We start from the raw sequence: 24,488 nt of genomic DNA on the forward strand, positions 1-24,488 counted from the left end.
TCCCAGGGGGCAGGTCCGGTCCAGGCTGGTTAGACTTCCTCCCCCGCAGCGCTCACAGTGGCCCCGGCCCGCCTGCTGACCACGAGTGACCAGAGAGGCTGGCATGGGCCCTGGGCTCCTGGTGCACTCGGGCCAGGTGTCCAGACCTCAGTGCTGGGGCTCTGCGGTCAGGGCGCAGGCTCACGGCGTGCCCGTCCCCACAGAGGGGCAGGAGGCTGGTGTGCCGCTCGCGGCCACCTGCCCTGCAGAGCAAGGAGGCGCCCAGGCACGAGCTGGTGGACAAGGACCAGGTGGAATGGCTGTTCTTCTTCACATAGCCCACGGGCCACCTGCTGCCTAAGGAGAAGCAGAGGCGGCGGGGCTGACGCCCCAGGACACGCCAGCACTGGCACCATGCCCCCCGCTCCCACGCTGTCCCTTCAGTCTCACGCGAAATAAAAGCTATGTCGCTCTGGTACCTCAAGGCCTGTTTCAGGAGGCAGACGCTCTAGCAAAATGTCAGTCTCCCCTCGTTCGTCATCTAAATCAGCAAATAATGCGAGAGGAGCCCATTTTGCATGTCCATTCAATTAGCTGCTGAGACAGAGAGTTCCTTCCTAAGGTGAGGGCTGGGATAAACCCCAGCTGCATCCTGAGACGAGGTGTAGGATCCAACCGGTTCCACCCTGAGGTGAGGTGTGGGATAAAACGCAGAACTACCTGAGACGAGATGTGAGACCGACCCCAGTTCCACCCTGAGGTGAGGTTTGGCATCAACCCTATCTCTACCCTGTTGTGAAATGTGGGATAGACCTTAGCTCCAACCTGAGGTGAGATGTGGGATCACCCCTAGTCCCCACGGAGCTGAGGTGTGAGAATAACCCGAGTTCTACGTGAGATGCGTATGGTGAGGTTAAACCCCGTTCTACCCGAGGTAAGGCATGGAATCAACTAGGGTGAGGTGGGGGACCCCCTGCAGCTCCATCCTGAGGTGAGGTGTTGGGTCGCACACTGTGCCACCCTAACTGGAGGAGGTGTGGGATCGGCCCCAGCTTTTCACCATGGTGAGGTGTGGAAACAGCCCAGGTTGAACCTGAGTTGAGGTGTGGGATCCACACGAGCTCCACCCTGGACGGAGGTGTGGGATGAACCCCTGTTCTACTTGAGGTGAGAGGTGGGATAAACCCCAGTTCTACTTGAGGTGAGGTGTGGGATTAACCCCACTTCAACCCTGAGGTGCGGTGTGGGATCAACTACGATTCGATCCGGAGGTGACGTGTGGCGTCAAATCCAGTTCTAACCTGAGGTGAGGTGTGGGATCACCTCCGTTTCCACCTTGAGGTGAGGTGTGGGATCAGTCCCCTCTCTCTGTGAGGTGAGGTATGGGATCCACCCCGTTTCTCCCCTGATACGAGACGTAGGATCACCCCCAGCTGCACCCTGTTTGACGTGTGGAACCAACCCCAGTTCCACACTGATATGAGGTGTCAATCAACCCTAGCTCCCCACTGAATGAGGTGTTGAGTCAACCCAGATTCCGCCCTGAGGGGAGCTGGATCCGCTGCAGCTCTGCCACGTGGTGCGGTGTGGGATTAACTCCAGCTCACTTGGAGGTGAGGTTTTGCATCAACCCCAGCACCATCTGGAGTTGAGGTGTGAAATCAACCCCAGTTCCACCTGAGGCGAGATGTGAGGTCAACCAGAGTTCTCCGTGGGGTGAGGTGAGTTAAACCTCAGTTCTACCTGAGGTGAGGTGTGGAATCAACTGCAGTTCCACCTTCACTTGAGGTGTGGGGTGGACCCCAGTTCTACCCTGGGGAGAGGTGTCGCATCAGCTCCAGCTCCACCTGCAGGTGATACGTGGGACAAGCCCAGTTCCCCCTTGACGTGAGGTCTGTGGTCAGTCCAGTTTCACTCTGGGTGAGGTGTGGGATCACCCCAGGTCCATCTGTGTGTGAGACATGGTTGATTGGCCCAGAGTGATCGGGCAAGACCTGTCTGTTGGATGGAGTGGAATGCATATACATAGAGTATTTATTGCAGACATTGAGTGTGCCTGGATTGAATGTTGAATTAAAAAGTTTTCTTTCTAAAGAGTAAAAATTGGATTTTGCAGAATGAGTGTATCTGAGAAGTTGGTTATTTGCACACATCCTCTGTAAACAGCGGTTTTTAAATGCACACAGTGAGGGAGCAAGTAGGCATACCTGAATGGTATCGAGTGAGTCATAAGGCGTGAAGGCTGGCCTGCGCAGAGCGTGGGTGCAAACAGTGGCTGTTGAATAAGTCCTGAGACTCCCTCTGGCAGCGTGTCCTCGTTGGGTGGGGATGGGTGGGGAACATGAAGACACGGGGTCGGGTCAGATCTTAGAGGAGCAGCCAAACAGCTCTGTCCCTGTCCCTTCCCTGTCCAGGAAAGGGAAACCCCAGAACACTGAGAGGAGAATCAGGAGGGAAGAGGGCTCTGGGTCACAAATGGGACGCTTGTATGTTGTTATTTTAGGGTCCATTTTGTGAATGTGTGTTTTCACTAAGAAATCACCAGTTTCCTCTAGATCTTTAGTCTGATGCAATATGTTTCTCTTATTCTACAGAATTGTCACATTTAGCGAACAAACACTGATACTTTATTATGAACGGAAATCCATATTTTATTCAGTTTCCCTTTATTCTACCTTTTCCGTTCCAGTATCCCATCCAGGGCACCACGTGACATGTAGTCGTCATGTCTGTTTAGCCTCTTCTGGGCTTTGACAGTTTCCCAGACTCACCTTGTTTCTGTGACCTTGACAGTGTGGAGGAAGACCGATCAGGTTGGTGTTTTTCTTGTGATCAGACTGGGGTTATGTGTCTTGAGGAGGCAGGTCACAGAGGTCAGGTGCTTTCTCATCACTTTATATGAAGGGAATAGGCCTCAAGGCAGCTTGTCACTGTTCGTCTTACTTGGACTCCTGGCTAAGTTATTATGCGTCAGCGTTTCCCACAGTGAAGTCACTTGCTTCCCTGTGTCCATACTGTGTGTCTTCTCTTGGGTGAACTTAGCTTGGGCAACCCACACTTCTGCAGAAGGGAGTGACCTTCACCTCCTTGGCGGATGACTGAGTCTCTGCATCAAATACGTGGATTCTTCTGCATAGGAGATTTTTATTCAATCTGATTTTAAAGAAGAAACCTATGCAATCACTTATTTCTCCCAGTGTGGACACCTGGGTAGGTGTTTTAAGCTCTGGGTTATAACCCAGCACTAGAGTTTTTGGTTGCTGTTTATTCCTGCTTTGGCCATTGATCCTTTCCCTTTGGGTCCTGTTTCATTTGACATCCTTCCATCTCCTTGCAGGAATGATAATTTTTTTTTTTTTTTTTGCCTGCTTTGACTACTTCTTGGGCCCCATTTCTATGAGACCTCTGTGTGCAGGAATTAAATTTGTTTCTTTTTCTCCGGTTGATCTGTCTTGTGTGAATTTTGTTATTAGTCCAACCACAGGAACTCAGGAGGGAGAGAGGGAAAAAGGTCCCCCTCCCCAACAGTATTACCGTCAGCACAGTCATTCAAATTCTGTAGAGAGTTTCCTATTTGTCCTCATTTAAAAATGTTAAATATAAAAGTTGAGTTGAATGTTATCTGCCTTTTCTTAAATCTAAACTGAAGAAAACTTTAAGCAAGCATCTGATTACTTAGTGTAGTTGAAGCCAAACACTCACCTACTAAATTACGTATTATTTTATTTAAATGTATTTATCTTGAGTTCTCCTCTCTGTTGTAACTATAGCTGCATACATACACAATATACATAATTATACTTAAATTATATGTGTAGAGAGATTATGTTACCTCTGCATCTGATTTCAGAAGGTGAGGGGAGTGTCCCAAAGTACTTGATATAAAAGGGGTGAGGGTCTGACGGGCTGACAGAACCCTCATGACAGAGCATTTCATTCCCACTAAGGTGCTAGAATCGAAAAGACAGACGATAACAGGGGAGAAAGTGGAAGCTTCAGACAGCGCTGGGGGGAATGTGAAATGGTGCCACCAGGCTGGCAGTTCCTCAGCGTCAAACACGGAGTCACCGCGTGACCCAGCAATTCCACTCCTACGTATACACCCAAGAGAAAGGGGAACACGTCCACACGAACACCTGTGCACGCATCTTCATAGCAGCATGATTCACAACACCTAAAAGATGGAAACCACCCAAACGACCATCGACACGTAACAGACCATCAACAGGAGAACAGATACACACGATGTGGTCCATCCACACAGTGGAATATTACTCAGCCATGAAAAGGAGTTTCTACTACCATGCTGATGAGCCTTGAAAACGATGCTCAGGGAGAGAAGCCAGGCACAGAAGGACACTCTCTTAGTCTGCTCGGGCTGCCATAGCAAAACACCAGGCTGGGGCTTCCACAGCAGAAACGTATTTCCTACAGCTCTGGAGGACAGAAGTCTGAGATCAGGGTGTCGGGATGGCCAGGTTCTGGCGAAGCTCATTCTCGGCTGCAGACGGTGACTTCTCACTGTGTCCTCACGTGGAGGAAGGGCAGAGGGAGCTCTCTGGGGCCTCTTTTATAAGAACACTAATTCTGGACTTCCCTGGTGGCGCGGTGGTTAAGAATCCGCCTGCCAGTGCAGGGGACACGGGTTCGAGCCCTGGTCCGGGAAGATCCCACGTGCCGCGGAGCAACTAAGCCCGTGCGCCACAACTACTGAGCCTGCTCTCTAGAGCCCGTGAGCCACAACTACTGAAGCCCTCATGCCACGACTACTGAGCCCGTGCGCCTAGAGCCTGTGCTCCGCAACAAGAGAAGCCGCCGCGATGAGAAGCTCGCGCGCTGCAACAAAGAGTAGCCCCCGCTCACTGCACAGCAACGAAGACCCAGTGCAGCCAAAAATAAATAAAAAGTAAATAAATTTATTTTAAAAACCCCACTAATTCCATTCATGGGGTCTCCACTCTCATGACCTTATCACCTCCTCAAGGCACCATCTCCTGATACCATCACCTTGGGGGTTAGGATTTCAACATGTGAATTTTGGAGGGACGCAAACACGCAGCCTAGAACAACCACAAACTGTATGATTCCATTTATAGGAAACGCCCAGAACAGGCAAATCCACAGAGACAGAAAGTGGGCTAGTGGTGCCGGGTGCTGGGGGAGGGGAAGAGAAGTGGGAGGTGACTGCTCATGGGGAGGGGGAGGGGTTCTCCTTTGGGGGGCTGAGAAGGCTTCTTACCACAATTTAAAAAACCCCATCGTTCATCACATCGACAACTTGACGTCACAGGGGACTCGCATGTCTGCTGAAAGATCCCGCCTGCTTGCCCACGTGGTTCCCGGGTGACCATGTGGGGACCGTGGAGTGTAAAGGAGGGCGTGAACGACCCCACGCCGGGACGGTCCAGAGGCGGACCCAGGGCTCAGCCCACGTGTACACGCATCCCCGCAGCACAGGACAGAATCCTCTGGGAGGGCTGGCCGGCTTTATCATCAAGTGTAAACAGCCTCGTGAGGCCGGTGGCCGTGCACTGGTGACTGACTGACCACAGCCCTGGACGCCGGGGCCTGTGGCCTGACTCCTCTCAGCCCGAGGCTGGGGCCTACCAGGGACGGCGCTGCCGTCAGTCCGTGGTCGCTGCTGGAACACGGGCGCGGCTGCAGAGGGAGACCGGAGCACCTCCAGTTCCTTGAGAACCTCATGGTAGAAACGTGAGTTTTACATAACGCACAGGAGCCGTGATAGGGTATTTTCTTAGGCGAGCTGATAACACTGCCCCGTCCACGTGGGACACCCGCTGCCCTGCTCACTTTCCCCACGGTGGTTGGAGTTGAGCCCTTCCGTCCTCCCCCAACAGATTTGGCCTCCAAGGCCTCCTGAGGTTCCTCCCGAGCCCTGAGGATGTGTCCTGCCTGAGCCTCCTGACACAACGTGCTCCCGCTGAGGTCGGCCTGCGGAGGTCACGCAGAGGTCATGCAGAGGTCACGCAGAGGTCATGCAGAAGTCTGAGCAGTCAGGTCCCGAAGCAGCCGCCTGCCTCGGTTTTCGGGCTTACGATGCCCTGTCAGTTCGGTGGGCACTCCTTGTTCCCTCCATCCTCTAACACCTCACCCGCTGCTGTGGGTTCAGTAGTGTCCCCCCCACCCAAACTTATATCCATTCTGACCCCAGAATCAGGCCTTGTTTCTGAAACAGGGTCTTTGCAGATGTGGTTAAGATGAGGTCATGCTGGATTAGGGAGAGCCCTAAATCCAGCAGGTGGTGTCCTTATAAGAAGAGGGAAATCTGGACACAGACACAGAGGAGAAGCCACGTGACGATGGAGGCAGAGATGGGGATGATGCAGGCCCAAGTCCAGGGGCGCCAAAGATTTCTGGAGACCAGAGAAGCCTGGAGAGGCCAGGGCAGATTCCCTGAATTTCCAGAAGGAACCAACCACACCTTCATTGTGTATTTCCAGCGTCCAGAGCTGCGAGAGAGAAATCTCTGCTGTTGTGACACCCCCGGCTTGTGGCATGTTGTCACGGTCACCCCAGGACCCCCACACCCGCCAGATGATGAGACACGAGGCATCGGAGGAAAGAGCCCCTCGGTATCTGCACGAGCATCTCTACACACGCGTCTGGGTGCTGAGATGGAGGACACGCAGCCGCCTCCCCACCCGAGCTGGGCGTCGGGCTGCCTTGCTGTCCCGCTCGCTCCTGTCGTATGTCCGGTGGATGACCCACCTCTGTTGATGCAGGTGCCGCGTTTCACAGGGCAGATCCTCGTGCCGAGTCCCTGGAGGGGGTGTCAAGCAGGAGTGAACGAGGCCTGGGAACATGTGGGCCAGAGAGGTCCTCCCCAGGAGCCCAGGCACGGTGAGCCCAGGGCGTGGGCATCCCTCCCCTCCTGTACCCCATGGAGTGAGGATAAAGCCCCAGTGACCCCCAAGAAGAGACAAGACACCCAGAGGACTAGACCATCCACAGACCGGGGACTGAGTGTCCACCTCATTTCCCCGGAGAGAACAATGTCTTCACCGGGACTGCAGACGGGCCCATGTGCCCACAGACACCCAGCTTCAGTGAGCCAGCCACACAGCAAACCCCCTTCCAGGGTCCCCTGTGTTACTAGACCCAGCCTGTGGGGGAGGGGGCCGGCCCGAGGGAGGATGGACGTGCTGCAACAACGGACACTCACTGGTCCTCGACACATGCCTTGTCCTACGTGGTCTGAGGTCCCACGTGGCTGTCCTTTCGCCCACCGTGTTGAGGAAGATGAACCAGAATGTCCGGCCCTGTGTGTCTGACATGCCCCCGCTGGGCCCCTGGATATGGGGCTCCTGGTGGGAGAAAGCACAGCCCCTCAAGTCCTTCTCTTTGGTCTCAGGTGCAGGGACCAGCCCTCTGCGGCCGGATGCCTTGGTGAAAGCATGCACTGGCAGGGGCGCCCCCGCTGAAGCAGCAGAAGAGGAAGGTCGCCGTCACCACGGAGGTGACCCTCTTCAAGAAGTACTTGCCCAGGGGAAGTACTCTGCGCAGGTGCAACCACTGGACGTAGGAGCTGCTGGGGCACATGGAGGGGGAGGGATGCTCCACGCCAGGCAGGGTCGGTGGCTCGAGCCCGCGGCAGCACTGCAGCCCTGTGGTGCCCTGCCCGCTGAGACGCCATGCGAACCTGATCACGTGGGTGTGCACCGCACCTGATCTCAGACACGTGTGCTCACTGCTGACCCATCACGTGTGCCTGATGTCACACACACAGATGTGCTCACCTGCTCACTGCAGGCCCGTCACATACGCTTCATCACACGCCCACTCACTGCTGCCTGTCGCCCCCAGTCCACGTGGGTCGAGTCCTCGAAGGAGCTCGGGGTGGCCCTGCTGGAACTCATCAGCTGGTCCAGCGCTGCCGCTGCGAAGGGGAGCCTCACACGGTGCTTCCTGGTGTCCTGCACACTCGGGTCCTGAGCCACACTCTCCTGCCCAGTCAGTTTCCAAGAGACCAGGCAGGCTCAGACCTCTTCGAGGCGCTGGCTTAGGTAAGGGGCTTGCTTGTTTCCTGGGCGACATTACTGTTACCTCAGACTGAAGGGGGATTGTGTACCCCCCAGGGAAAGAGACGTCCATGCCCTGACCCCAGGGGCTCAGGCCAGGACCTCATTTGGAAGTAGGGCCTGGTCATGTAACTAGGTGAGACAGGGGCCTTAGGGTGGTCCCAATCCTGTGTAACTGCGTCCTTATAAGATGAGCGGAGACACAGACACAGAGGGGAAGCCCCATGAAGACGAAGGCGGAGATGAGAGGGATGCAGCCATAAGCCCAGGGATGCCTGGAGCCCCAAGAAGCTGGAAGAAGCAGGAAGGACCCTCCCCTGGAGCCTCAGCACTTTCCAACTGGACAGGTAGTAGGAGTGGGTCTGAAGTGAAGGCAGCACCGTGGTCCCTGACCAGTCTGTCTTGCCCGCTTGGCACGGTGGGCAGCAGCTCTCACGAGATGCTGACGAGTGAGTTGGTTTCCCATGAGACCGTAGGACGCTGGTCCTGTAAACAGGCAGGCCCATCTCACCCTTCCTCCTGGGCTCTGGTCACACATGGCGACGGTGCACCGTGTGGGGCTGGGCTGTCAGCCTCTGCACAAGATCCCTTGGTGTTGGTTCAAAGTTCAGCTTACAGCCCAAGAATGATGGAAGGTGAAATCCTCATCAGCCCTGTGTGGTGCAGGCAGGGCGACACAATTAATTATAGAGTTAAAAGCAGAGAGGCTAAGGGTGACTCAGCCACAGAAAAGCAGTGAAGCACTGACTCAGGCTATGATGAGGATGAACCTCGAAAACATGACGCTCAGTGAGAGAGGCCAGACAGAAAAAGACAATTAGGGATTCCACGTACATGAGACATCCAGCACAGGCAAGCCCACAGAGACAGAACGTGGACTGGGGATGCCGGGACTGTGGGAAATGAGGGGTGACCTCTGAAGAGTGGGGGTTTGGGGAGATGATGGAAATGTTGTCAAATGCATTGTGCTGGTGGCTGCACAGCCCTGTGAATATGCAAAGCACCCCTGAGCTTAATACTTAAAGTGGGTGAACTAACTGTGTGGTAAAGAAATTCAGTCTCAATAAAGCTGTTACCAAAAGCGAAAACCCGGAGGCTTGCAGGCCCACCTCCAGAATGTGACCCCAGGGATGCTGGGTCGGACAGGACCTGCGTGTCTGAAAGCCCCGTGTGTCCAACCAGGTGGTCTGAGGGCACCTTGCGAAATTCTCCCTGTGGCATCAGAAGTGGGCGGCGCTAGTGTGGCCAGGCCTCAGGCAGAGAGGCTGGATTCCGTGGCCTTGCTGTCCTCTCTTAGGGACTGTGGCATCGTCTCCGTAGAAGGACGGGGGTCAGCTGGAAATCCGGTTCCCTCCTCTGCACGTTTCTTCTTTCTCTCCCAGCGATGGTGCCGGCCGAGCTGTGCCAGAGCAACCAAGGCCAAAGGGTCGCGCACGGAATGACTGGGAACTCTGACCAGGTGCCGTGGGCTCCTCAGAGGCAGTGACCCAGGATTGAGGCCCCACAGCCTCCTTCTGAGTGTCGTGGCCGCGGTGCCCCTCTCACGGGAGTTGCTGTCAGGCTTGATGGTTGAAGCAGCCATGGTATCGAGATTTCACTGGTAGAAACTCTTCCTTTTCTTCCCTGGGAGAAGCAGGTGTCCTTCTACTTTGTTGGGGAGACCCCTTTTTTAATAAACCAAAATGATAAGCTGTAAGTACATATTAAGGATTAGGTTATATACATGTAAAGAATAATCATAAACATCAAGAAACAGAACCTGACGAGTGGACAGCCAGGAGTGCCCTTCCCTCGTCCCAGCCTCCCCCCCCCGCCGTGAGGTAGCTGTTCTCCCGATGTAGTGTCAGTGACTTGTCCTCATAGCTTACGCCCAAGCGCGCGTCCCTTAACAACGCAGCCCAGCTTCGCCTAGTTCCAAAGTCCGTAAGTGGGTGGACCGTGCTCGCTGCTTTATTGCTGTTCATGGCTCAGCATTGTGGCCATGAGATTCTTTCATCTTGGGAATATAGTTTTTTAAAAATAACTTTTATAGTTTTACTACCTTTAAACACAACGTACTCCATTGCTGTGGAATATTCCTTCATAGCAGCGTGCATGGTTCATTTCTGCATCCGCCTGTGATGGCCTCCAGGTGCTTTCAGGTTTGCCTCCTGTGGCTGTGGAGTCCATGTCCGTGTGTCCTGGTGCAGGGCTGGGGGGTTTGTGTTCAGCTGGGAGGAACACTGTGGGTCTGTGTGCATGGAGTGTGCTCTCTGAGGCCCGATTGTTTCAGAAGTGGTTGCACCCCCCCTGCTGCACACCAGGCTTTCCATTGCTCCACGTCCTGCTGATATTTGATGCTGTGTCTTCATGTCTGCCATTCTGGTAGGTGTGTGCACAGTAGTTTTCTTATGGTTTTAATCCCTCGGTTGTTAGTGAAGTTGTGCATCTTGTGGTATTCATGGACTACTTCCTGTTGTTTTTAAAAAAAGTTAAAAAAATTGTGGTCAAATACACAAAGCATAAGCTTTCCTACCTTAGCCATGTTAAAGTGCACATTTCAGGGTCAAGAAGTAATTCGCACTGTTGTGCAAACCTGACCACCATCCTCCTCCAGAACTTTTTCATCTTGCAAAACTGAAACAGTCCCCGTTAAACACTCACTCCCCATGGTCCCTCCCTCAGCCCCTGGCACCCACCACCCTACTTTCTGTCTCTGTTTCCGACTGCTCTAGGGGTCTTGTATGAGTGGATCAAGCACTGTTTGTTTTTTTGTGTCTCGTTTACATCACTGAGCATAATGCCCTCAAGGTTCATCCCTGCTGCAGCCTGTGTCAGAATTGCCTTCCTCTTTAGGCTGAATAACATTCCCTTGTATTGATGGTCCATGTTTTGCTTCTCCATTCGTCCATTAATGGACACATGTAATATCTACATTCATTTCTCATGTCCTAATATTTGTGGAATAACGTCAGAAAGTCCTAGGAATCAAAAGTCATTTGCCATTAACTTTTTTCTTAAACTTTTTTATTGTGAAAATCATCAAAGCTAAGAAAAAGGGAAGAATACATGTCAGCCTCACTTGTGTTCAGGAACTAATGCTTTACGAATTCACTTTATTCCCTGTGTGTGCACTATGCGTGTGCATGTGCCTGTTTGCACACATGTGCATAGGTACGTGCACGTGCACACGTTAGTGTGTGCATGGGCATATGCGTGCGTGTGTGTTCATATGCTAGCGTGTGAATATATTTGTGCTGTGCACCTGCATGTGTTTGTGCTGTGCTTGCCTGTGCGCACACTGTGTGTTTGCTGGAACCACTTGCAAGTTGGCTGCAGGCTGAATTGTGCCCCAGATATGTCCGCACGCACCTGCTCTAACAATCCTGCGTGGCCACGCAAAGGTCACAGATCTCAGGGATTTAAATGGATGGAGCAGGACGTCCTGACACAGAGTCTGTCTTCCAATGACTGTCACTGTCTCAGTAACACCCTTCACACCTTCTTTAAGCCCCATTCAGGGTGCAGTTTAGACCCCCATCACATTCAGTCACCTGCCCCAGGTCCCCTAAAGCTACAATGTCACAATGGGAGAGCCCGGCCAGGGCCTGGGGTGTCCCTCCTGTTGGCCTGGCCTCCAGGCCCTGCACTTGGCTCCCGTGTTCCCATCTCTCAGCCAGGCCCCAACTTGGATGGGGCCGCCATTCCTCACAGGGTCCCATCGCCCAGTCAAGGGGGTTCATTCTCCCAAACTCAGCATCAGGAGGGGGGTGACCGCCCCCACCGGGTCTCCTTCATGTGAGACCCTGTGCTTTTGAAAGAGCAGGCGCCCTGCCCTCGGGGGTGGGGGCTGGGGGGTGACATGCGGCCCACGATGGGCAGGCGGGTCCCCGCGTGGGGCGAGCCAGTGTGCAAGGAGTTCCGCGGTGGGTTCTCCTCTCCAACGGCTTCTGTGCCCCTACCTCTCCCCGTGCCTCCCCTCGAAGACAGCGCGGTGCCTGGGACGGGAGCCATGGGAGCCGTCAGCCACCGCCCCCTCTACACACACACATGCACACGCTGCAGGGAAGCAGGACCTGACTGCAGGGCTCTCAGCAGTCCTGAGCGCCCCGCCCGGAATCGGCCAGCGGAATAGACAGACCGGATCTCCCGGCCCGGACCATGCAGGACTGTCCTGCCTGGGCTTCCAGTGCGGCCGCCTCCTTCTGGAAGCCTGGGAGGCTGGAATCAGGCCCCTTCTTGTCTGTCCTGGCAGCAGACTGAGCTGCACTCCAAGAAGTTCGTGGCTCACCCGTGGATCCTGACCATCAGGTGGCCAGAGATATTGGTAACATTTCTGTTTTGCCTGTTGAAATGTTTAATGACAAAGATTTTGTTCAGTTTCCTGATGTGGGTGTCCAAAGATGAGAGACCCATGTGTGTGATCTGTACCTCCTATGAGATCAGCCCTAAACTAGTTTAAACATGATCAAGTCCTGTCTACACGGTAGATTTAGACCTCTGCCTGTCCTGTCTACTGATTATGTTTAGAGCTGACCATGTGTTGTCTATAATAAGAAGATTTAGACCCGACCATGTTCTGTGTACGCTAGGACTATGGGAACCTGGGTAGAGACCCGGCCTGGCCTCAGTACTGGGAAGCTCCATGCCTGCATCTGAAGGTCAGTGCTTAGATGTCTGGGGTCTGGAGCTGAGGTGGGCTTGTCTAAGTAACAGCCTCTCTTCTGAGTATGGTTACCTGGTCCTCCCAAGGGTCAGTGCTATGGTCGGGGCCTCAGTCTTAATCCCTGCAAGGTTCACCTTCCCTGGGGCTCATGGAGAATCCGCAGGGGGGCTACCTGGCAATCATTCCAATTCACCAGCACGTGCATGGTGCGTAGGGAGGCAGGTTTAGCTGGTGAATTGATTGCAGGGCAGTTTGGGTAAAAGGCCGATGGGTAACAGCTGAGGCTGCTGCTGAGCTCTCCTTCCAGTCTCCCGTCCCTACTCAGCAGCGTCCAGAGCTGCCCCTCGGCTTTCAGCCCTGCTGTCCTGTGAGTTAACTCAACAAGTATGTGAGACAAGAAAGGACTGAGCCTGTGAGAACCAAGGAAGTGTGTTCAACCCTAGCATGAAAGCTTTAAACACAGGTAAAATCAACAGAACCAAAGGGAAAAGAGGAGGACTTCTCTGGGACAAGCGTGGGCAGAGGAGACCCACCTGCCACTTTTTCCCATCCCAGAAGGCCCCAGGAACCCAGCTTGTTTCCACAGTAGGGGAGCCACCAGCAGAGCCATGGTGTCCTGACCAAGGGGATGTGTGACCCCAGGTGCAGGGTCTGGGGAGGTGAGGTCACCCTGGAGACTGTGGACCTGTGACTCAGGTGGAGGGGTCTGGGTAGGAGGGGTCACCTGTTGAGAGAGAACGTGTGACTATAGGTGCAGGGTCTGGGGAGGTGGGGTTCGCCCTTGTGAGTGTGGATGTGCGACCCCAGGTGTAGGGTGCAGGTCTGTGTGGGTCTCACCACATCTGCATGGGTCAGGATCACATGTACAGGGAGACCACATATGTGGTTTGCCTGCAGTGTGTCCTGTCCCCTTTGAGATTTCCAACCTCTGCATTGAGGGTGTTGCCCTGATTAACCTGTGGTACCTTTTCTTCTCTTAATCTTCTCACATTCCTATGAGGTCAGGCATGTTTGAGTGGGCTGCTGCCCTGTGTTCTGGTGAGTGACAACGCTTGGTGGTATCATATTAATATCATAGCATATCATATGTCTAATCTATGGGGGTCACCACTGCCTGGGTCCCCCTGGACAGAGGTCAGGTGAGCACAGACTAGCCCCCCCTAAGAATGGACCCCATGTGCCATGTGAGGGTACCATGGTGGTCCCTCAGGTGGGGGACTGTGTCTGGGCCTCCGACATTGGTGATGAAGGGGAGTCGAAATGGAATCTCAATTAACAAGACAGTATTTTAGGAATTTATTTTAAGTGAAATAAAACACACGTCACATCCCTTTACCATCGTCACCATGTTAAGTGCACGCTTCTGAGGCATCAGATCTGTTCACTTTCTCGTGGAGCCGTCACCACCATCCCTAGAACTTGTCATCTTGCAAAACCAAAATTCTACAACCATGAAAGTCTCACTCCCCGTTCCCTCCCACTGCCCCTGGCACCGACATCCATTTCAGTCCCTGAGTTGTTGACCTCAGGGCACCCACTGGAGTGGGATCCTGCAGTGTTTGCTGACGGTCACTTTGGAAGACTGACTTTCAGTCTGAAGCTCTGCCTGTTTGCATCTGAAGAATCTGCATTTAAGGAGAGGGTGTATGAGGAAGGGGATGTATGAGGGACAAAGGCGTCTGGGGTGCAGGTGAGCCAGGACCTGACCAGCTGCCTGTTGGGTCCTCTGGTCCCATCTCTTGGCCTGGGCCTCATCTGCATCATCACTGGCCCCGCTGGCACCCCTGGGGTGTTGTCTGAGTGAGATTCCCCTGGTGCCCCTGCTCTCCTCCCCCACTCCTGCTGGTTGGGGAGCGAGCTGCTTGCTGTGTGGTCTCTACTCCTGAGGCACGAAGGACCCTGCAGCATGGACCTGCAGAGTGTGGGTGTGGTCCCAAGAGCATGGGGCCCACATAGGACACAGCATTGGGGCATGACAAGTGCTAGGGCTGCCTCATCACTGACAGGGGATGTTGCCAAGATCCTGCTCGGGAGGGTGTGGTGGGTGGCCTGGGACCCCAGAGGCCCCTTTCCTCTCCTGGAGCTTGGAGAGTGCATCCCCATGGGCTCCTGATTCACCCCATATCTCAGCCATATCCCTCTGTCCTGTCTTTGAACTCAGGAAAACGAGCTCTCTTGTGCACGACGTAGGCCTGGTCCTGTCGGAATTAGGATTCTTTAATTTAGGCGTCCTGGGATAGCAGCTCTTTTTCGGCCTGAGAAGGAACAGCTCAGGAGTGTACAGCAATTTCAGATGAAACTAATATTCAGTGACTATCTCTATACTGCTGGGTTGTTGACTTCTATTAGTCATTATTCTCCTGGTTTTAGCTCTGATGTGGGGATTACAGAGGAGTCAACGTTAAAATCTTCATAATCTGTGTATTTGCAGCTTCAGTATCATTACTGACTCATAGTTTGTATGGTTTGGGAAGAGTTATTGCTTTCATGTATCATGTAAAGGGTTCACAATGATGATAGAGCAGCTAAGATGACAATAATGGCTGGTAAATTGTTCACATTTTCTCTACCTGTGCATCTATTGTATGTATATGAGGTAGTTTAGTTGTCAATATTAGTGAAGTAATATAGAGGACTAGAGAACTTATTTTAAAAATAACTATTAATGTGTGATGATGAACATGTAAAAGTTCTTCCATAATGGGTGATGTTGCATCTTGGGAGCCTAGAAGAAATTGATATGCCTTTTGATACACAGGAATTTAGCCTAGGATTTAACTTTGACAAAGTTACATCACTTTTAACTTTTATCTCATTTATTGAGAAAGACATCATTGTTATGGTGTTGGCTTGAAACTGGTTGAAAAGGACTTGAGTCCTTCCTTATTTTACATGTACATCGGTAGGATCTTCAAACATAGGATATGGTGGAGGGCCTCCGTGCAACCATTCTAGGTTAGGAGTAGCAGTTTCCACTGCTGAGACTTCTCGTTTGGACACAAATGTTTTTCACAGTATGAAGATTATTAGCATTACTGCTGCTACTGAGATGAATGAGCATAAAGACAAAATATTTCATGTGTGTGTGCCTCAGGGTACTCAGACTAACGTAGTGACATCCCTGAGAGGCCAAGAAAGTGCTGCAGGAAGTCGTATTTACTACGACAAATATACCTGTGACGTGACTGTTTGCTCACGCTGAGTTAAGTGTATAACCTGAGAATAGTGGGGATCAGTGTAGGAAGCCTCCTATAACAGTGAAGACTGCTCCCATGGACACTGCGTCATGGAAGTGTGCTCCTACATAGTATGTATCCTGGAGGACGATGTCCGGGGATGAGTTGGCTGAGATGATTCCTGTCAAACCACCTACTGTAAAAAGGAAAATAAAGCCTAAAACTCATAACAGAGTGGGAGCTCATATAATATTACCTCCGTGAAGAGTTGCTGATCAGGGACTTCCCCGGTGACGAAGTGGTTAAGAATAGGCCTACCAATGCATGGGACACGGGTTCGATCCCCGGTCCGGGAAGATCCCACATGCTGCAGAGCAAAAAGCCCGTGCGCCGCAACTACTGAAGCCCACGCGCCTAGAGCCTGTGCTCTGCAGCAAGAGAAGCCACTGCCACGAGAAGCCCGTGCACAGCGACGGAGAGTAGCTCCCGCTCACCGCAACCAGAGAAAGCCGGCGTGCATTAACGAAGACCCAACGCAGCCAAAAAAAAAAAAAAAAAAAAAAAAAATTAGGGCTTCCCCGGTGGCGCAGTGGTTGAGAGTCCGCCTGCCGATGTGGGGGGCGTGGGTTCGTGCCCCGGTCCGGGGGGATCCCACATGCCGCGGAGCAGCTGGGCTCGTGGGCCGTGGCCGCTGGGCCTGCGCGTCCGGAGCCTGTGCTCTGCAACGGGAGGAGGCCACAACAGTGAGAGGCCCGGGTACTGCAAAAAAAAAAAAAAAAAATTAAAAGAAGAGTTGCTAATCGGCTAGATACTTTTACTCCTGTAGGGATAGAAGTAATTACGGTAGCTGATGCACAGTGTGCTTCTGAGTCGACAGCTGTCCCTATGGTAAATATAAGATGGGCCCACAGAGAAATCCTAAAAAGCCGGTGGACATGACTCATATTATCCCCAAAGAGCTGAAAGGCACTTTTCGTCCTAAATAGTATGTAATGATATGTGAGTTTATAACAAAGCCTGGTAGGCCATGAGTGCAGACTTCAGGGTGACCAAAGAATCAGAATAGGTGTTGGTATAGGATTCGCTCTCCTCCTGCAGCGTCAAAGAAGGTAGTGTTGAGATTTCTGTCTCTTAACAGTATGGCAATTCTGGCTGCTCGGACTGAGCGTGGTAATTATAGTAATATGGCTATATTTGGGGAAAATTAAACTAATAATGGTGTTTGGTATTGGGATATGACTGCTGGTTTTGGATTAAAGACTATAGTGATACAAGAAATAGCAGGAAGAATTGAAGAGACACCTGCTAAATGTAAGGAGGAAATGGTTAGGTCGACAGAGGCTCCTGCGTGGGCCACACTGCAGGCTAGAGCTGAATACACGGCTCCACCTGTGCCAGAACCAGCTTCTATTGGTGATATGAGGAGGAGTAAGAATGATGGGGGAAGTAGTCAAACGTTTATATGCTTTATTTGGGGAAACGTTACCTCAGGTGCCCCAGTTATTAGTGGCCCAAGTCTGTTTTCAAGCCCTGCAATCATAATGGGTACAACTGTAGAGAATATTATTACAAGTGCAGGGACTGTTATGACTACGTTAAAGATTTGGGCATCTCCAAGTAGCGCTCCAGGTTAGCATAGCTCAGCCTGGATTAATATACTCAAGGTGCTGCCTGGTACTCCACTTCAAGCACCAAATAGTAAATATAAAACGCCAATATCTTTGTGATTTGTTGAAAATAATCAGCAGTGTATGAACAGAGGTACAATGACTTGAGCTAGCATTAGACTGTAAACCTAGAGACAGAAACTGAGCCCTCTGCTCTTGTCCCGTTTAGCTGTGGATCTAGATGGGGTCAATGCAGGTTTCATCACAGCCCCTGAACGAATTTTGTAACAGTTTCTCTCTGTGGTTTGTTTTTTATTTTGTAATTTATTTTTATAACGAGGTGTACCTGATTTTCCATGCTGTCTTTCTTGCTGCTGCACATCCACTTGATTCACTTACAGAGAGACATCCATAAATTCTTTTTCACATTCTTACCAGTCGTACATATTCTTTTCTGGTGACTAGAGTGTGCCCAGTCCAGTTCCTTGAGCTCTAGAGGAGGTCTTGTCGATTACCTATTTGGTCTTTGGAACAGTATCTGTGCTAATTTCAACCCTCTGGTTTATGCCTCACCCCACCCCACCTTTCCCCTTTAGCAGCCATAAGTTTCTTTTCTGAATGTGTGACTCTGTTTTGTAATTTAGTTCATGTGCAGCCATTTTTAGATTCCACCTATAAGTGATCTCTTATGCTAAGTGTCTTTTTGTGTCTGACTTATGTCACTTAGAATGATCGTACCTAAGTCCACCTGAGTTGCTGCAACTGGCCTTATTTCATTGATTTCATGGCTGAGTAATATTCCATTGTACAGAAGTACCACATCTTCTTTATCCATTTTTTCCTTCCAAGGACATTTATATTGTCTCCAAGTCGAGGCTCCTGCAAAAGGGCTGCACTAATAGTTGAAGTTCCTGTGTCCTATGGATTTATGGTTATCCCGAGATATACACCCAGGACTGGAGGTGCCGTATGCTCTGTAGCTCTATTTTTTTTTTAATTAATTCATTTTTTTTTGCCTGTGTTGGGTCTTTGTTATTGCACGTGGGCTTTCTCTAGTTGCAGCAAGTTGGGGCTACTCTTCGTTGAAGTGCATGGGCTTCTCATTGCACTGGCTTCTCTTCTTGCGGAACACAGGCTCTAGGCGTTGGACTTCAGTACTTGTGGCACATGGGCTCAGTAGTTGTGGCTCATGGGCTCTAGAGCACAGGCTCAGTAGTCGTGGCGCACGGGCTTAGTTGCTCCGCAGCATGTGATATCTTTCCACACCAGGGCTCGAACCCGTGTCCTCTGCATTGGCAGTTGGATTCTTAACCACTGCGCCACCAGGGAAGTCCCTATAGCTCTGTGTTTTAGAATTTTTAGGAAACGTCGTAGCCTTCTGCAGCGTGGCTGTTAGCAGTTGACATTCCCACCATCAGCGCAGCAGCGTTCCCTTTCCTCCACGTCCTCGCCTCCATGTCTGCTTTTTACACTGTGAGGGCGGCCATTGTGACTGGGCAAAGCGACGCATCTCTGTAGTGTTGATTTGTTTTTCCTGCGTGTTTGGTTGGCACAAGGGCGTATGGATTTACACCTTTACGCCCTTTTTGGCCAACTGACTCGTAGGCAATGTTGAGCAGCTTTCATGTGCTTTAACGGCGAGTCCAGCCTACGTCATGCAAGCCGGTTCCTGCAATTCTGCCTGTTTTCAAGTCCTTTTCAGTTACTTACCCCAAGACATTTTTCCACCATAGTTGTCATTTACAACTCTGCAGGCGTTGTGGATTGCAGTGCCCTGAGCACCTGTCTTCAACATGTTTCTGGAACCGGCCACAAAGTGGCAGGATCGCTTTAAGCCCCATTCTGGTTACAGGGGCAGCCTGAGCCTTTGGGAAATTCCTCTTCCTGATTGGAAATTAGAGTGGCATGTGCTGTCCAAACACGTAGAGCTTGTTTCTCATTCTTTCCCCCGCTTCCCCTTCATCCTCTGGACAAATTCCAAGCCATGCACAACCGGCTGTTGAGTGTGCTGACTTCCCCAGGTGGGGAGACTCTAAGGAACGAGGCTGGAGCAGGGACCCCTCCCCCAGGACATGTGGAGATAAGGTGACTTTTCCAAACTCTTCCCGCCCATCCGGGCCCCCATCCTCTGGGGTTCTGTCTGGACACTGCGTGGTTTCCAGCGGTGCGGGGCTCTGGCGCTGCCCTGCAGGGAGCAGCCCTGCTACCCGCGCCTGCAGCGCCGCCTGCTGGTCTCTCCGTCCTGCCATCGGGCACAGTCTTCACCTTCCCCGCTGCCTCGGATGCTCTGTCTCCGCACTGTCCTGTGATCAGCCCCTCGTCCCCACCGCCGTCACCCCCAGCTCCACACCCCTCCTCCAGCCTCAGGGATGACCCAGGACCCTTCGTGGGCTCCCCGCCTGCCCACCCTTGGTCTCTGTCCTCAGTCCACCTGTGCAGACAGGTGAGGATCCCCTCCAGAGGCTCCCAAACGCTTCACCCCTACATCCTCCCCGGGGTCGGCCCGTGTCCTGTCGGGATGGTCCACCCTCAGCAAGCCCCCAAGTACATGGCAAGGGCAGGCATCAGGCCTGCTGCGTGCACTGCTGTACGTCCGTCTCTATACACAGGCATGACACTGCCCAGGGGGCAGGAAAGGCAGCCTTACCTCGGGACGTGGGGAGAGGGGCTGCCCACAGGGTGGACGTCAGCTCTCGGCTCACCAGGCAAGGGCAGCCGGGTTCTCGCTCCTTGGACCCTTTCTCACCCAGCCGGACCATGACCCGCCTTTGTTCCCACCCCTGTTGTCCCTCCATTGGCCTCACTCTTGTGAGCAGAGCAGGACAGTGTGGTCTGTGGTCACAATCTGAGACACACAGACACTGGCTGAGCCGCGTGCACCCAGCTGACCCCACGGAACGGGCACTGCACCAGGGCCTGTGCAGTGTGGGTTCACCTGCCCACAGAGAGGCCGGGTCTCTGTCCTGGCTCCAGAGGTCACCTTGAGTCTGACGGGAGTGTCCGTGCTCCGTGGGCCTCGCTCCAGGCTGGTCTATGCTGACGGCCTGATACACGGTGGGGCTTCCTGAGTCGCCCCCGGGGGCTGGAGGCCAAGGTCAGGCACACGGCGGTCCCCACATTGACGTGACAGACCCCAATAAACCCTGCACCTCAGGACTCAGGTGGGCTTCCCTGGGCTGCCACAGCCGAGGAGGCTGGACCCTGCTCGTCCCCCTGTCCTCGCTGATTTTAACTTGCATCCTTCACCATAATAAACGCTGAGTATAACAGCTTCAGGGAATTCTGGGAGCCTCCAAGGAAAAAGAAGCCGGGGAGGGGTCTCTGGGTCCCCAGCCCTGCAGTTGGGGGCAGAAGTCGGTGGGGAGGATCTTGGGGCCCTGGAATCTGAAGGGCCCCCCTACCAGGGGAGGGGTAGGAGACCCTGGGTGGCAGTTAAGCTGAGTCCAAGGCCCTCCTGCGTAGGAGGCATCCTAGCCCCGGGGATCCTGAAGCGGCCAGCTCCCTCCTCCCCTCTACCTCCAGGCCTGCTCCCTGCTCTTGAGAGATTCCCTAGGGTGGGGTCCTGGTGCTGGAGGTGCCCCGATGCTGTGGCCTCCTGAGTCTCCAGTGAGGATAACAGGAGTGGGGGAAGACCTGTTCACAGAAAGGGAGCTTCTGCCGGAACAGAGCCTGGGTCTGCTGCCCCCGACCCCAGGTGCACTGGGGCAGGAATGTGAGAGCGAGGCTCCCTCCCCTCCCAAGACACACAGGACACATGGGCGCCGGTGGCTGGACTCCCGCACAATATTAAAATCTCCCACGCAGGCCTCATGGATGAGAGACACTATTTAAAGATTATGAATGGGGCCAGGGGGGCCCAGGGAGTGAGGCTGATGTGGGGAGACTTGGAAAATCACCCAAGGATGCACTCTCCCTGCAGCGACCCCACAGGTGAGCCCAGGTGGAGGTGGACCCATCAAGTCAGAGCCCACATCCTGGGTCTTTGGGGGACAAATAGCCAAGCACCCCCAGTCCTTGCCTCCACCTGCTGCAGTTAGGGCCTGCCCTGTCTTCTTCATGGCCAAGTTCTCACCCCTCCCAGAAGGCCTCTTGGAGGTTAATGCGACGGGGGTGTCCATGGCAGGACTGGAGGGTCTGTGGTGGGCTGGAGGCCACGTGGCAGGCAGGAGGGCTCCCACCGATCCTGCCGGTCCACACCTCCTGGTCATAGGCCCGCACAGAGTCCACCAGGCTGTGGATGTGGTAGAAGGTGCCAGGGACCAGTCCAGCCCATGCAGGTGTCTGACCACTGAGCGGTCAGTGTGGAGTATTCCCAGGGAGCCCTGGCCATGCTCGCACCCTCCCGGGAAGGACACGTCAGCGTGGTCCCTGGAATGACCGGGAGGTCAGCCAGAAGCGCCCCCCACCCGACCTCACTGTTACCACAAGAAACAGGAGACAACTCCGTGAGGAAACACAGAACATCACCAGCCTGATGCTGTCCTGAGGAAGGTCGGCTGGCATCTGGGAACTGGGTGCTATGGTGGGTTGAATGGGGGGGTCCCCAGAAGTTATGTCCACGTCATGGCTCCCAGAATCTGAGAAAAGAACCTTACTTGGAAGTAGGGTCTCTGCAGGTATAGTTAGTTACGGATCTGGAGATGAGGTCATCCTGGATCCGGGTGGCCCTGAATCAGTGACAGTGTCCTTCTAAGAGACTAGAGGAGAGACACAGACACACAGGAGACACCATGTGAAGTTGGAGGCAGAGACAGGAGGGATGAGGCCACAAGCCCAGGGACGCCTGGAGCCCCCAGAAGCTGGAAGAGGCAGGAAGGACCCTCCCCTGGAGCCTCCGGAGGGGACACGGACCTGGGACTCCTTGACCTCAGACGTCTGGTCTCCGGGACTGAGAGAGGACAGGTTTCTGTTGCTCTGAGCCTCTGTGGTCGTTTGTCACAGCTGCCCCGGCAAGCTAATGCAGCTGGTGAGCAGCTCCCTGGCCTGATCTAAACCCTCCCGCCTCCCGTTAGGGGCAGCCCGCTGCGCCTGTGCTGTTTGTACAAACCACGTGGCTCGTGCTGAACCCTGGCTCCCCTTCTGGGCACTGGCATTTTGGAGGGTGAGGGCAGAGCACACCACGTGACCAGCCCCCAGCCGGGTACCAAGCCTCTAATGAGCTTCCCTGGGGGGACGGGGGTGGGGGTAACTGTAATGGTTCTGCCCTTGTCGCTGGGGGAAGAGACACCCTAGAGACCCTCGAGGGAAGGAGGGGGCATGAAGGGTCACGACGTGACCGGAGCAGGGGCCCTCCCCCCCGGGCATCCCTACTGCGTGCTGTGACCCATCTCAGCTGTGAGGACACAAGTCACAAGCATGTGCCGGGTCCTGTGAGCCTCCCAGCCGGTACCTGAAGGTGAGGGCGGCCCTGCAGACCCCAGCCCTCTCCTGCACGTCTAGTAGGTGGAAGACCCACTTCTCCTTGCCATTCCAGAAGCGGTTCTGGAGCTGTCCTGGGAGGGCTTCTGGGGTTATGCAGGCTGAGCCCCTGTTGCTACGCCCCACTTCCCCACAAGAGCCTCCAGAGCAAGCAGTTTGCCCTGTTGCCTGAATGACCGCCCACCAGTTTTCTCAGGAAAGAATCGGGGGTTTCTGTAGCAGCATCTGCAGGCAGCTCTGCATCTGGGCCCACGTTCACATCTTCTGTGTAAACACCGAGAACCTTCCCTGACACGTGCCCCCGGCTGACCACCTCCACATGCCGAGCACAGGTCCCAGTGCGGGCGTCAGACTGACCGCCCGTCTCAGCCTCCTCTTGTTGTCAGAGCTGCTCCAGGCCCTGCTCAAGCCCCGTGCACCCACCTTTCACAGGGCTGTCCTCCACCCCCACCTTCAGCAGCAGTTCACCTAAGTATTTAAGTGAAGGGGTCCAGAGGTAAGAAAGGAAGCCAGAAACAAACAGATGGAACCAGCTGGGACCAAGATGGCAATGAGTGTGACCTCCAACCAACCCCGAGTCTCATCACGTGTTGAATTTACTATATCAGCATATTAAGAGACACACCCACCGGTGGCCATGGCTGGACATGAAGGACCAGAAACGGGTAAAAGGAGGTGGTACCCCAGCCCCTTGGAAGAAGCCCCGCCCCTTCCCCGGAAGGCCTCTTCATCCCATCACTAGCCTCCCTCCTCCTCCCTTTGTCTTTACTCTTTAAAATTAAACCACTCTCTCCAGGGGGGCGAGAAGGTGATCTGTGAACTCAGTTCCTGCTTCTCCACTCTTTGGTCACTGAATGGAGCCTGTGCTGTGTTGGTCTCGGCTTTGGTTCTGTTATTTGCCTACTTGAACCCACGTGGGAAAAGGAAACCTCCCCCGCTGAGGCAGAGCGCCTCGCAGGCTGGGGCCCGAGCAGGGTCCACATGACTTCACCTGGTAACAGTCTGTAAGGGGACGGTGGTCTCTGCCCGCAGGGTGGGGGAGGGAACTCCTAGAGCCACAGCACCGGCTCCGTGGACGGCACGGCCCCTCGTGGGCCTGGACCGTGTGCTCTCGTCCCCCCACACCTGACAACCCTGACAGTCGTGACGTGGTGACACTGGCTGCTGGGCGTCCAGTCAGGCAGGACCAGAGGCAGCACCTGGTGCCAGGTGAGACGTGCCTTTTCACGGGCAGGGGACATAGGAGATATTAGGACTTTGTGTCTAGAAAACAAACCAAGCGGCTAGAAGGTGATCTGAGCCGTGGACTTGAAACCCACGTGCGAGGTGAGGGCTCCCACTGGACACTGGCTCGGGAGCTTCCGCACAGGCGAGACCACACCCGTGCTTCCCGCCCGACCCCTCCAGGCCTCCCTGCGGGCACAGCTGGGCCTGCGCCCCTCAGGCTCCCCGACCCGTAACCTGGAGGGCTGATGCTGGCAGAGCATGGGAATGCGAGGGGTCCCTCCACCAACGCTGCTCGGCCCCTCCTGCCCAGTGAACAGGGGAGGGAGGCCCCGGCACAGGCGAAGCTCGCACGCCCCCCCCCCCAGCAACCCCGGCCCTACCCTGCTTCCTCAGGCCC

At 53.9% G+C, this 24,488-nt stretch overlaps 1 protein-coding gene across 1 annotated transcript in view; it reads left to right on the forward strand.

Annotated features, from left to right (window-relative positions):
- CFAP100 (cilia and flagella associated protein 100) overlaps positions 1 to 718 on the forward strand; it is a gene marked incomplete at its 5' end in the record, with an annotated part of 46,101 nt that extends 45,383 nt beyond the window's left edge. Inside the window, one exon of the mRNA XM_079934355.1 lies at positions 204 to 718. Within this exon, the coding sequence (XP_079790481.1) occupies positions 204 to 317 (114 nt within the window). The 3' untranslated portion in view covers positions 318 to 718. The remainder of the gene's footprint in view (positions 1 to 203) is intronic.
- Positions 719 to 24,488: the final 23,770 nt, after the last annotated feature.

This window comes from Stenella coeruleoalba, assembly GCF_951394435.1.
Source record: "Stenella coeruleoalba genome assembly, chromosome: 10".
Classification (NCBI taxonomy): domain Eukaryota; kingdom Metazoa; phylum Chordata; class Mammalia; order Artiodactyla; family Delphinidae; genus Stenella; species Stenella coeruleoalba.